General features: G+C 38.7%; 1 protein-coding gene across 1 annotated transcript; it reads right to left on the minus strand.

Moving 5' to 3' along the window:
• Positions 1 to 8792: 8792 nt before the first annotated feature.
• Positions 8793 to 10091, minus strand: LOC110944160 (aspartic proteinase CDR1). The gene has a single exon (XM_022185873.1). It carries the CDS (start codon positions 10089 to 10091, stop codon positions 8793 to 8795), a length of 1299 nt encoding a protein of 432 aa, XP_022041565.1.
• Positions 10092 to 14366: the final 4275 nt, after the last annotated feature.

Here is a 14366-nt window from a genome sequence, read left to right on the forward strand (position 1 = left end):
TATCGGCCAAGTAAAAGACCTTGAGATAGGCAGTCACGGTCTAAAGACTCGTTTTAATAGAATCTGGGTCCCTAACACATGTGAAGTTAAGAAGCTTCTGCTTGATGAAGCTCATAAGTCCCGCTATTCCATTCATCCGGGAGCGACCAAGATGTATAACGACTTGAAGCAAAACTATTGGTGGCCCGGAATGAAGCGTGACACCGTGAAATACGTGGAAAAGTGTTTGACGTGCCTACAAGTCAAGGCGGAACACCAAAAGCCATATGGTAAACTTCAACCGTTAGAAATCCCGGTTTGGAAATGGGAGCAAATTACGATGGACCTATTGACCAAACTACCTAAAACAAGCCGTGGCTTTGATGCTATATGGGTAGTCGTGGATAGGTTAACTAAAAGTGCTCACTTCGTCCCGATTCGTGAGACTTATACATCGGAGAAAATGTCGGAAATATACACCAACGAAATCATAGCAAGGCATGGGGTACCGATATCCATTGTGTCAGACAGAGATACTCGGTTTACTTCGAAATTCTGGCGTGAATTTCAAGAACAAATGGGAACTAAATTGTTCCTTAGCACTGCTTACCACCCACAAACAGATGGGCAGAGCGAAAGAACGATACAAACGTTGGGAGATATGCTGCGGGCTTGCATTATTGACTTTGGAGGTAGTTGGGATGTCCATTTACCCTTGGTCGAATTCGCATATAACAATAGCTATCACGCGAGCATTAAAATGGCCCCGTATGAGCTATTATATGGCAGAAAGTGTCGGACTCCGGTATGTTGGGGAGAAGTGGGTCCGCGAGGGCTAGCACCAACTGATATAATCCGAGCTACAAATGCGAAAATCGACATAGTTCGGGCACACTTGAAAGCGGCTCAAGACCGGCAAAAGGCATACGCAGATAAAAGAAATAGGCCAATTGAATTTCAGGTTGGCGACATGGTAATGCTGAAAGTTTCCCCATGGAAGGGCATTATTAGATTCAGAAAAAGGGGAAAACTAAGCCCAAGATTTATTGGGCCATTTAGAATCACTGAACGGGTTGGTAAGGTAGCTTATCGACTTGAATTACCCGAAGAATTGAGTGGGATTCATAGCACCTTCCACGTGTCACATCTCCGAAAATGTTTGGCCGACGAAACTGCTCATATCCACTACGATGATATCGAGGTGGATAACAGCCTCAATTATGCAGTAAAACCAATTGCGATTTTAGATCGTAAAGAGAAAAGCTTGAGGAACAAGGTGATAAATCAAGTCAAGGTCAAATGGGAACACAGAAAAGGATCAGACACTACGTGGGAGTCTGAAGAGGAGATGCGACGTCTCCACCCTACATTATTTGGTACGTAATTCGGTTTCGGGGACGAAACCCTTTTTAAGGGGGGTGGACTTGTAACACCCCGAAAATATAAATATTTATATAAGAAATTTAAGGATTTCATAAATTTCATAAAACAAGAAATAACCATGTAGAAATTTTAACCTAGTTAAAATTTACAAGTCTTGAAAATAACCTACACTTGGTTAAAACTCTAGTATTTAAAAAGAAATGATAAGTGAGGGACTGAAATTGCCAAAGGATGAAAGTTAGGGCCTAATAGTAACAAAATTCACCAAACACACCACTTGTGGATGTGTCTGGTCGATCAGGAGGAAAGGGGCGACCAGGGCTTTCTCCAAGCCCTAACTTCTTGTTAGAAATCTGCAAATTGAAGCCCCAATTCAGTTCCAAATCAAATTCTAAACACGAATTAGTGATCACCTCGTCACAAGAATCAAAAGGTATGTAAAATTTTGATGTTTTGGTTCACCATGAATACTAGGGTAATGGTGAGAAACTGAAATTTAGCCCAAATTTGCTATGCATGAACAAGTCTTGAAGTAATATGATGTTTAGGACTGAACCCTAGATGATTATTAGTGAAAATTATAGCATGACACTTGAAGAAATTACAATCACCATGGTGGGTGAATTATGATGTTGTAAAGCTAGACAAACACTAGGATTGTGATTTTTAATCTAGTGAAAAGCTAAATTTGCATGATGAAATTCAGCTATTTAAATGTTAAGGATGTAAGACTTGCTTAATTGAAGTGAATTTAGATGTAAATAACAAGCCATGAACTAATTAATGACTAGGTAAAAATCTGACCCGTTAGGTGTTTGATGAAATGCCTAAGTGATGATTTTTATGCTAAATCTGATAAAAAACGCAGAATTTGATCATGTTTCATAAATGATGTGAATATGGTCATGAAAAGAATTCTAAACAAGTTAAAAACTGAATTTATTAGGCAAAGAGTCCGGATCATCAAGCGGACAAGCCGGGGGGAGTTCAAAGGGAAAAGGCGCGCTTTAAAGGTATGAAATTTATCGTTTCATTACATTACACTTGTTATTATGTTTATCTCATTATTCAAACACGATGCCCGAGAGTTACCCCTATGATATGAACTCGGCCAAGACTTTAAACAAGTAATAAACATGGTAGTTGGGCGTCCGTAAGGTGCCTTATTTAGTACCCAAACGGGTCAAAACAAGTTTTGGTATCTAGCATGAAGTTAGATGTCATAATATGAAGCATGGTTAAAATTAATGTATGAGTTGCACGTTGGTTGCGTTAAACTTGTTGCGAAGATTAAACTTTTCATACAGGAGTTAAGGATCCGAATTTGGTAAGCATGTTTAAGTAGTATAGCTGAAAAACATGAAATCCTGAACTGGCAGCTGATGCACGGTCATGCATCCAACGGCACGACCGTGCAGTCCCTACGACGTGGGGGCACTGGCAGTGCACCAGCCAGTGCACTGGTTTGCTCGGAAACGCACGACCGTGCGATTAGGTGCACGACCGTGCACCACTGTGCGTCGGCCAGCTTCGCGTAGGCAGTAAGATAAGGCGTCGGGCAAAACGGGTAAAAGCAAGGGGCGTCGGCGACGGCCATAGGGGCGTCGGCGACGGCCCCTAAAGATGTTAAATTGCTGCTAAATCATTTTTGTTGTCCGAAACGCTAAAACTTGCGAAACTTTTTAACCGTTTACCCGTTTAACCTCCCGTTTCTTCCTACTTGCTTGTAATTTCGTAATCCTCGATTTCTCTAGGTGGTTTTAACACACCTTTTCATTTATTTCATTGGTCAAGGACCATAGTACTAACATAGGGTTAAAATCCTCAGTTTTTCAGGTTCTCTAGTAGATGGGTGATGATCAGGCAGGAGCAACTGAACCGAACACTCTATCAAACGCTTCCGCACATGATCTTATGTTTTTAAAAACTATGTAAACATTTGTGGTCAACGACTCAATTATGGTTTTGTACAAACAATACATGTATGTTATGTCTAGTTATGGTCTAGAATATTAAAATATTTTGTAAACACTAAATTTTTGGCATCAAGTGTAAGGTTCCACGTTATTAAATCTAGTACTTTAAACTGATTGTTACAATCGCGCGGGTAAACGACTAGTATATATATATATATATATATATATATATATATATATATATATATATATATATATATATATATATATGCCTCGTACAGCCTTAGACGGGACATTTATTGTATTCCAAAAGACCGTTTTACCCCTGAAATTCCCTCAGTATAGTCATAAACCAAGGGAATAAAGGTCATTTTACCAGAACAAGACTCCCCGTACAGACCTAGATGGGTCGTCTATAATGAGCGGCAAATTTGTTTTGATTAAATTTTGAATATTTAAAAGGGACTTGCAGATTTACCATTTTACCCCTGAAATGCTCCCTGTATAGGCCTCATTCAGGGGTATGAAAGTAATTTTACAAGAAGTAGACGACTCATCTAGACCTAGACGGGTCGTCTATTATGAGCGGCAACTTTGATTTGTTTAAAATTTAAATTTTAAAAAGGTATTTATATAATAACCATTTTACCCCTGATATTCCCCAGTATAGGCCTCAATCAGAGGTATAAAGGTAATTTTAAAACACTGGACGCCACGTACAGACCTAGACTGATCGTATGTTTTGAGCGGCAACTTGATTTTTCATTTTGAATAATTAAAAAAGGATTTAGGAAATTACCATTTTACCCCTGAAATACCCCCAGTATAGGCCTTATTCAGGGGTAAAATTGTAAGTAACCATTTCAGAAGAATCTTTTTGAGATGGTTAATTACCATTTTACCCTGAATGTGGCCTATACTGGGGGCATCTCAAGGGTAAAATGGTAATAGTGCTGACCACATAGACGGGTCGTCTAGCCCTATACAAGGCATCTATGCCTTGTATATCAGGGGAAAACCAAGACTCCCCTGAACATCCCCCCCAAATCTAAACACACACACATATACACACACATACGGAGATACTAATCAGATGTATTGGGACCGTACTTTTTACATTTGAAGCTTCCCTAGTACGCATTCTAACCTATATTTTTGTATTCTTCATTTGATTATACATTAGGACCGTGGGATTGTATGTATTTTGTGATTTTGGGGGTTTTGGGTATTGTTCTTGGATGTTGAAGATGAAGAGGTAGAACATGACGCCCCGTCTACCTCTATACAAGGCATAGACGGGCAGTTAATTTTTTTTTGTTTCTTAGTTATTATTGTTATTGTTGTTGTTGTTGTTGTTATTTATTATTATTATTATTATTGTTGTTATATATTATTATTTATTATTATTATTATTATTATTGTTATTTATTATTATTTGTTGTTGTTGTTGTTGTTGTTGTTGTTGTTGTTGTTGTTGTTGTTGTTGTTGTTGTTGTTGTTGTTGTTGTTGTTGTTGTTGTTGTTGTTGTTGTTGTTGTTGTTGTTGTTGTTGTTGTTGTTGTTGTTGTTGTTGTTGTTGTTGTTGTTGTTGTTGTTGTTGTTGTTGTTGTTGTTGTTGTTGTTGTTGTTGTTGTTGTTGTTGTTGTTGTTGTTGTTGTTGTTGTTGTTGTTGTTGTTGTTGTTGTTGTTGTTGTTGTTGTTGTTGTTGTTGTTGTTGTTGTTGTTGTTGTTGTTGTTGTTGTTGTTGTTGTTGTTGTTGTTGTTGTTGTTGTTGTTGTTGTTGTTGTTGTTGTTGTTGTTGTTGTTGTTGTTGTTGTTGTTGTTGTTGTTGTTGTTGTTGTTGTTGTTGTTGTTGTTGTTGTTGTTGTTGTTGTTGTTGTTGTTGTTGTTGTTGTTGTTGTTGTTGTTGTTGTTGTTGTTGTTGTTGTTGTTGTTGTTGTTGTTGTTGTTGTTGTTGTTGTTGTTGTTGTTGTTGTTGTTGTTGTTGTTGTTGTTGTTGTTGTTGTTGTTGTTGTTGTTGTTGTTGTTGTTGTTGTGTTGTTGTTGTTGTTGTTGTTGTTGTTGTTGTTGTTGTTGTTGTTGTTGTTGTTGTTGTTGTTGTTGTTGTTGTTGTTGTTGTTGTTGTTGTTGTTGTTGTTGTTGTTGTTGTTGTTGTTGTTGTTGTTGTTGTTGTTGTTGTTGTTGTTGTTGTTGTTGTTGTTGTTGTTGTTGTTGTTGTTGTTGTTGTTGTTGTTGTTGTTGTTGTTGTTGTTGTTGTTGTTGTTGTTGTTGTTGTTGTTGTTGTTGTTGTTGTTGTTGTTGTTGTTGTTGTTGTTGTTGTTGTTGTTGTTGTTGTTGTTATTTATTATTTATTGTTATTGTTATTATTATTGTTGTTGTTATTATAAGTTTTATAATAATAATAATAATAAATATTATCTTTTTAGTATTATTATACGTATACGGTATTTATTTGTAGATTGATTATGGACGAGGATGAGATTCAGATGGAGGAGGCACCGCATCAGCGGGGTCTGCGACGGGCTCCGCCACGGCCGGTGGATCCGCTGCTTGGTCACCTATATCTAGAGTTTACCGAGACCACCCCCTCCTTCCGTTTTTGCAACAAAGCTTAGGAGGATACATATTGGAGCGCATGCTGCGATCGACTGGGATGCGATCGAGGCTATTAGTTATATGCCTAGACTGCGTCATTTTATACCTGTGGATTCGCTGTTGCATCGTCTTTTTGAGTTAGCGCACACACTGAGCTACAGGGACCTGCCGGTCGAGTTTCTATCGACATTCACATTTCACCCTCCTTGGGCCGACTAGCCGTCTGCACAGCCAGGTGCTCCCCCCCACCCCTCCGCCTATCTTTCTTTCAGGCTTACTAGTGTTTGGCGTTCGATGACGCCAACATAGTTTGCGGTTCATTGCGGTTTATACCTGCAATAGGAGATCGAGACTGACGTTTATACGCAGGGGCTAGTGGTGGTTGATAGACCCACTCTTTTAAGGTTTTGGCAGGTGGTTGCAGCGGCAGATACTTGGGAGCACGACAAGTCGAAGGGGAGGATTTCACATGTTCGTGACCCATTGTACTGGTACGTACGTTTATTACAGTAATTATTGTGATTATTATTATTTATTAATTTATGTTTCTGTATTTCGCTAACACTATCTGCAGGTATCTACATAGGATGCTCGCTACTTCTATTACAGCTCGCGGCCACAGGCATGACTGGTGTACGAGCACGGACGTTTTTTTCTTTTATTGTTTGTTGTATAGGAGGTCGTGCGCACTAGCACACGGTCTAGCCAGTACTTCGCCTCCGCCCATCACCGGCAGGAGCGCAGATTTTTGTATGACGGCGCGTACGTGACCGTCATTGCCCGTTCATTGGGCCTCGTACCGGAGGAGGACCCACAGTTACTGCCGCCCATAGCGCCGACGCGGATGGGTTTTCAGACGTTGTGGGGGATGGGACTGATTAAGAGGTTTGACATCCTCGGCGAGCGGTTTAAAACCCGCGCAAGTCTCTTATTTTTACCGCAGAACCTACCAGAGCAGTTCGATCTAGTCTATCCTCCGCCAGATCCTGCTACAGAGGTCGTGTAGGACCCTCCGTTGGATTTAGACGGTACAGCGATGCCACTGCCACCACCACCTCCCGTGGCACCTTAGTTTCCACGTCACATTATTCCAGGTCATGCCCCGGGAGCTGTAGTACATCCTCAGATACGAGCCGAGCTTGACAGGCTGAATGATTTGATAGGTTGGTTGGTTCGAGAGGCGCAAGAGAGACGAGAGAGTGAGGGGTTACCCCCCATACCGCTCCCACCACCTCGAGCACCACATCAACAGCAGTAGCCAGATCCAGATTCGGACTCGGACCCGAAGGCATAGACCAGCTACGTGGATATATTTTGGTATTTAATGCTCAGTTGTAGTTTTTATTTTTGTTATGGATGTACAAAACTTATCTTATATATTTTTGTTATCGATGTACAAAAGTTATCTTATGTATGTTATATTTAAGTTTGTTTTCAATAATTCGGTTTCTTATTGATTGTTTGTCTTAAATTGATATAATACGGAAACAATATATGTTTTGAATATAATATGGAACCAATATAATTTTCAAAATGTTAAATAATATTTAAACGAGTTAATATTTTAATGGTAGAATAATATTTAAAAAATAAAATGTTGAAAACAATATAATATTTAAACGATCGAATATATTTAAAGAGCCGATCTTGAAAACGGTAAAAAATTTTATAGTGCAAAAAACAAAACTTTTTTTAAAAACACAAAATTTTTCACTCAAAATAACATCACCTCCAAAAACTATCAAAATACCCCCACCAAAACACCCATTCTTTCAACCAAAAAAACACCCGACACCTAGACGCCTCGTATAGGCCTGTACGAGACGTCTAGGTTTCTAAAACTTTGTGCCTGACATCCCTGCAGACCCTTTTGAATTCTGTGCCTAGACGCCTCGTATAGGCCTATACAAGGCGTCTAGGGTTGGTAGGGTGTCTAATAGACAGAATGGGTGTGTGAATAGATCCTTCCTTAAAAAAAGAGTAAACTGCCATTTTGGTCCCTGTGGTTTGGTCACTTTTGCCACTTTAGTCCAAAACTCAAACTTTTTGCATTTGGGTCCCTGTGGTTTCAGTTTTATTGCCATTTTGGTCCAAAAATGAAACAGGTCATATTTGTCTTATAAAATCCTGCAATTTTCTCATTTTCCTCAGGGGCAAATCAGGTCATATTTGTCTTATAAAATATGGTATTTATTTATAAAAAAGAAATTATCATTTTGCACCTGCGGAAAATGACAAAATAGCAGGATTTTATAAGACAAATATGACCTGATTTCATTTTTGGACCAAAATGGCAATAAAACTGAAACCACAGGGACCCAGATGCAAAAAGTTTGAGTTTTGTACTAAAGTGGCAAAAGTGTCCAAACCACAGGGACCAAAATGGCAGTTTACTCTTAAAAAAAAGTTGATTTTATAAGGAGACAGTTATTGACATGCAATTTAGTATAGTATTTAGGGGGATAATGGAAGCAGTTTCTCTAATTTCACCGGGTAAAGATAAGTTGTCTATATTTTATCCTTTTCAGACTCTACTTTAGTATTGTTATCAGTTGGATTTATCAAGTATGATGATGATAATGATTAAGTGGGGATAAATTTAGATGTTTAAAAAAAATAGTCGATTTTGTATTCTTAGAAATAATCTATTACAATAAAATTTCAGATAAACCGACAACAAGCTGGTCACCCCTCATTTTAAATTGCAAAATCAATAAATGAAAAGTAATAGCATTATTAAAACCTTTTTAACCTGTCATCACTTGATATATGTAGTGTTTCTAAATACTAATTTTATTAGATGCAACATCAAACCCAAAAACACATTCATTTCAATTCTTCACACTAGAAAAATATAAGCACGAACTCTTTCAATTCCTCACACTAGAAAAATATAAGCACGAACTCAGTCGCTATCTCTTACAATCTTTCACAGTCAGTAGATTTAAACGACAACATATTGTTTTCTAAATCAAAACCTATCAAATGATTCAACTGAGCTATGTTCCCCATAACTGCGTGGTCCGAACTAGATAAAAATCCAAAGCACATAATATGCTTACTAACCGTCACAAACACGTTATCACGACTTAACTCAACATCCGCCCCGTCAAAATGCATCGTGACTTTCGGCATCTTAGTCACTTTCGCCGAATGATAACATAGATTCAAAGCCTTTTGTGGGTCTTTAATAGTTCTCACATTAATAGCCTCCTTAATAGCGGACTCGAATTCGTCGTATAGTTTAGGCGGTAGCATTGTTAAAGTCGTCCCTGAGTCAACGATCATGTTTCCTTTCAACAACGGTTTTGTTGAGTTCAAGTTGTCGCTAATACTTATTCGCTTATCGCCAACACTAAACCCTTCAAATGTCACATGATAATATGTTTTTGGGATTTTTTGGACTAGTGGAGTTGTGACAACATTTGGGCCAAAGTCAAAGTCCCCAAAAGTCATTTTACTAGACTTATTTGAAAACTCATTTGTGAGAGGGTATGGGATCAAACAATATGAAAACTTACCAGGCACTAACGTGCGTATTTGCGACACTAGAGAGTAGTCACCACCGCCAAGCCCGACGATTCCACCCCACGCTGGTTGGAAAGTACCGTCATTAGTAAAACTACAACCGAAAACTATATTCGGGAGGACCCGATCACCTAACGTGATGGTTTCTGTTGAAACAGTACCCGTACTAACTGATCCATCGGCGTAAAGCGATAAAAACTCGCATTCTTTCATCGCTGAGCAATTAGTTGCGACCGACGCCATAGCCTTGCACGTTTTGGATTCACAATCAATAGGTTGATAGGTTGAAGAATTCTTTGGGTCAAAAAGTGGAGCCGTGTGCTTGTAACATTTAGTGCACGGCTTACACTGCATCCACGATAAGTCGCTACCAGTGTCGGCAATGGCCAGGACTTTTTGCGACGGATTACCATATGAAATGTTCAAGAGAAACTCCCCGTGATCGGGGATTGCATCGGCTTGGTATGTCGACCCGTTTATATTACTTCTAAACTGTTTCACGTTTATAAAAGATCGTTGCAAAGCATGCACCATTCGTTGTGCAAACGACATGGAACGGTCGTAAAAAGGGGAATCGACAGAATCGCGATGGATGAGATTGACGCTAAAAGTATCATCGATAGCGACAGAACTAGTGGCGGTGTATGAAATGGTCAGTGTTATTGCGACTACTAGTGAGGAAAACGTCATTGTGTTAGTGACAACTTTGTGTTTTAAGTGAGGAATTGTATGCCATTTATATAGGGGGGAAACAAATCAAATGCATTGATGTTTTCCATTTATATTTTTTTAATTTATAACTAATACTGTTTTCTTCATGAACCTTGACTTTGTATTTCTAAAAATGATGTGTTAGGTTATGGTAGAATTTTAATGCATATTTAAATCACGCAAGTTAAATGTGGTATAATTTTGTTAAATGTTTTTCCCTAGATGAAAACAATTCGTAATTGAAAATTTTTGCCTTCCAAATATGCATGACCATTGATTGGTAATTCCATCCGCTCCATAACCAAATGAAAACCCAAACTAACATGGCATTACTAGAGCATTCACATCTTACCCACTATCTATTTTTATGTCTAAATTTTAGAAAACAATTTGAATAAACCATCCTTATATTTAGAATTTTTTATAATAGAGAATAATTTAGAGAAAACAAAAACGAACCTCTATATTTAGAGGCTCAAATCCAAACATTTATAAATTATTGTGATCGTATATGAAAGAGAAAATATAATAAAATATGTGTTTGTAGGTAAGGGGTTGTTTGTTTACCTCTTAACGTGCTCTTAATGGTTCAGGCTGTTTGTTTCGCGAGCATATGTTTGAATGGTTTGTCTCTGAATGGTTAAGCATTATACTAAGGGGCTGTTTGGCAACAACTGAATCAATAAGTGCTGAATAAATAAGAGGTCTGAATGGGTAAGAGGGTCTGAACCAGTAAGTGTTGAACCAATAAAATGTTGTTTGGTTGCACATCTGAATGATGTGTAAAATGACATTTTTACCCCTGAACAAAACAAAATACCCAACAGGCTTTAAAACCAAATTGTTCTCTGTCTCTCTCACTTCCCAATCTTCAAACTCTCTACTTCTCTCTCTAAAAACCCTCTGCTTCTCTCTCTAAAAAGATTAAACTCTCAGCTTCTCTTACTCTCTCTCTAATGAAAGAACCCAGGCTCAAACTTCTCTCTCTAAAAAGCGGCGGTTGTGGAGCTCCGATTGAGGGGGAGGGCGGCGGCTGTGGAGGTCCGGTGTGGAGGACAGTGACGTGGAGGTGTGGAGTGGAGGTGGCCGGAGGTGTGGAGGAGATGGAGGGAGGATGCGGTGGAGGTCCGGTGTGGAGGAGGGGGGTGGCAGGAGGTGTGGAGGAGGGCAACGACGATGGAGGTCCGGTGTGGAGGAGGTGGCAGGAGGTGTGGAGTGGAGGTGGCAGGAGGTGTGGAGGAGATGAAGGATGAAGGATATGTAGGAGGTGTTAGGGCACAAGGGTAATAAACACCATTCAGATCTCAAAAGGTACTGAACCATTCAGATCTGAATGGTTTCATTCAGATGTTATTTGCTGAACCAAACACCTCCATGTCTGAGCGATTCAGAGCCAAGCCTCTTAATGGCTCCATTCAGACCCAAACAAACAGCCCCTAAGTCTGAATGGTTAAGACCTCTAATCTGAATTGGTCAGATATTTACCTCAAATCAGTTAAGCATTATACTGCCTCTTAATGGCTCAGACCTCTTAATGATTCAGCACTTAATGGTTCAGATCTTACTGGTTCAGCACTTAACCATTCAGAAGTTGCCAAACAACCCCTAAGATAAAGATAGAGATGGAATTTGTTATTGATTATGTGGAATAAATAATAGTTCATCGCCATTCTGAACTGAGAAAGTTATTGATTATGTGGAATTTGTTTTAAAGTCACCAGATGGAGGACCACCTATTCTTTCTGAATTCACCGATGCGGCAACACTCATGCTTTGTGTTTCTTTTAGCGTCATGTGTTTTTTTATTTAGGTTTTTTTCTAGGGTCCTATATGATAACCGGGATACTTTGTATTGGTATTGTGAAATTTTGTTGGAAATACTTGATACATGAATGGTGGTGATATAGGGATTTAGACCTGCATGAACATTAGTTGATTCCCTTAGAAACAAAATGGACTAATACAATTGTGAGGACCGTTTCGGGTCTCCGAATGCTCCGGCCGATCAGATAATCACCATATCATGTGCGGAATCCATATATGATATTGACAAACACAAGAATACACCGATTAAACCTTGATTCTATTGATAAATTCGAAGTACAGAACCGAGAATCAATTTTGGCAGAGTTTCCCCTCTAGAGCCAAAAGTTTTTCAAATGAGAACCCAAGTGCCCTATTTATAGGCCCACTCCTGTCGCACGAAACTACCTGGACGACAGGGCTCTGTCGCACGAAAGGTTTCCGACCTTTTGATGTGTTAAACTATCTAATCTATACAATACAATATATTACAACTAGACACGATACGTGGACGTAGGTGATGTGCATGAAGTGTGTTATATTTTAGGTATATATTTTAAGCCCTTTTACACTTTTTAGCCAAGTTTTAAATTTATAAAACACGATATTTACTAACACTAAACACACATATGAGCAAATGCACCCATCGTGGATGTAGTATACTGTTGGTAAGATACGGAGGTCGTCCAAGGACACAAGAGCTTTTAGTACCGGTTTATCCTCAACGTCTAATCAAATCAAAATGTTAGAAAAAGGTTTTTAAACTAAGAAAAAATAAAACTAACTAAAATGCTGAAAAATAAAATAAAAGTAAAAACAGATAGACAAGATGAATCACTTGGATCCGACTCGTGTGTAGTGTAACCTTTGATTATTTTCGCACTTTTGCACTTGTTTAAGAGATTATCTTAGTTATTGTAGTAGGCCCCTCTTTTGAAGGCGACGTTACCCTCAACCCAGTAGTTTGAGTCAGCAAGGATACAATCCTAAAGGGTCGGATTATTGAAAGATAGTTAATTAAGTTATTAATGCATAATGTGGTAGGCCCTTCTTTTGAAGTGTCACACCCCGATTTCCACGTGTCACACCGGTGGGCCCGGTGGGGGATTACCGTGACGTAGTTGGCAACAATATAGTCAAACCACACAATTATATGAATGCACAACGGAAGCATAAAGATAAATATATTTCAACATTGAATGTACTATCAAGTATCACCATTGTTGAAATAAAATCCACAGGGGATCAATGATAAGATAAAAATAATTGTTCAACAGACGTAGGCATCTTAAGCTTGCGAGACTCTTTATTGATGCTAAGGAGAAATATCCAGCCAATTACGCTTAGTACCTGCATTTAGTCTTTTTGGGAAAATACGTCAGTTTACACTGGTAAATACATTCAACCGACACTTTTGTAAAATGTTTAATAAAATTGATTTGAATGCACAACGCACAAACTCTTTATAACTTGGGATAATTTATAATTAAATCTTGTAAAGAATTATATGTTTACTATGCGTTCGGTCGTCCGGGTCGTGCCGGGTTAAAGATTAATAGACACACCACATAGCATAAAACCGTGGCGGGAAAACCAACGGCTATACCTTTATAATCATGGACATAATGCCGGGTGTACGCCTACACCCGGATGTCAAGGTCGTGGCCATTTCGTAAAATGCTGCCAAGGATATCCGGGACATGGTCATTAAGCTCCCAAAGGCGTAAAGCCAACAAAACAAATTTTAAACGGGTCACATTGATAATACCCAACTACTAATAAGTTGGGGTCAATTGCCCGACCAAGCGGTATTTTAAATATCGTAACCCAAGCCCGTATAACGGAAAACAAGTTAAAAGTATTTACCTTTGCAAGTATAAATCCTTAATTGAATAAATTGCAAATAGCTTTTACTGGTCTCCTATTCTGGAACGAAGGTTTAAAATAACCTATTAGAATCCTAACGGGTCTTTAATTTAGCCGTAGCTTAGACCGGTCAGTTTAAAAAGGATAGTTACGATTTAATCGCGTGAAAGGCGAAAACCGGGAATGGAATGCGATTTGGACCCAACAAGTTTGAAGACTTGTTTTATATGGGTATAATAACCACACTCTAGATTTTGGGGTCAAAACAATATGGTTTGACCCGTTTCGGCTAGTTTATGTAAACTAGTTACAAAAGCCGAACCGTGCGCGCAAAAGGCGTAACGGGTAACCGTAAGAGTCCTACACAGGTTTCCTAAGTCAATATGCTTTAAAGAGGTTGTGGTATCAATAGGATACCTTCCATAATGCCCGTAACGAGTTTAAATCCATTTTATGCCCCGTAGGGGTATTTCGGTCATTTTAAAGATTTATAAAAGAGGTTTCTGAGTTCTACAGGAAATCTGAGTTTTCCGAACAGTTTATAAAGTTCAAAATACTTTATTTATTATTTAAAATCAGTAGCAA

The sequence above is a fragment of the Helianthus annuus genome, chromosome 11, assembly GCF_002127325.2.
Source record: "Helianthus annuus cultivar XRQ/B chromosome 11, HanXRQr2.0-SUNRISE, whole genome shotgun sequence".
Lineage (NCBI taxonomy): Eukaryota > Viridiplantae > Streptophyta > Magnoliopsida > Asterales > Asteraceae > Helianthus > Helianthus annuus.

What these genes read in the sequence shown, in the direction of transcription:
- LOC110944160 (XM_022185873.1), bottom strand. Translation starts at nt 10,091, where the DNA reads ATGACGTTTTCCTCACTAGTAGTCGCAATAACACTGACCATTTCATAC.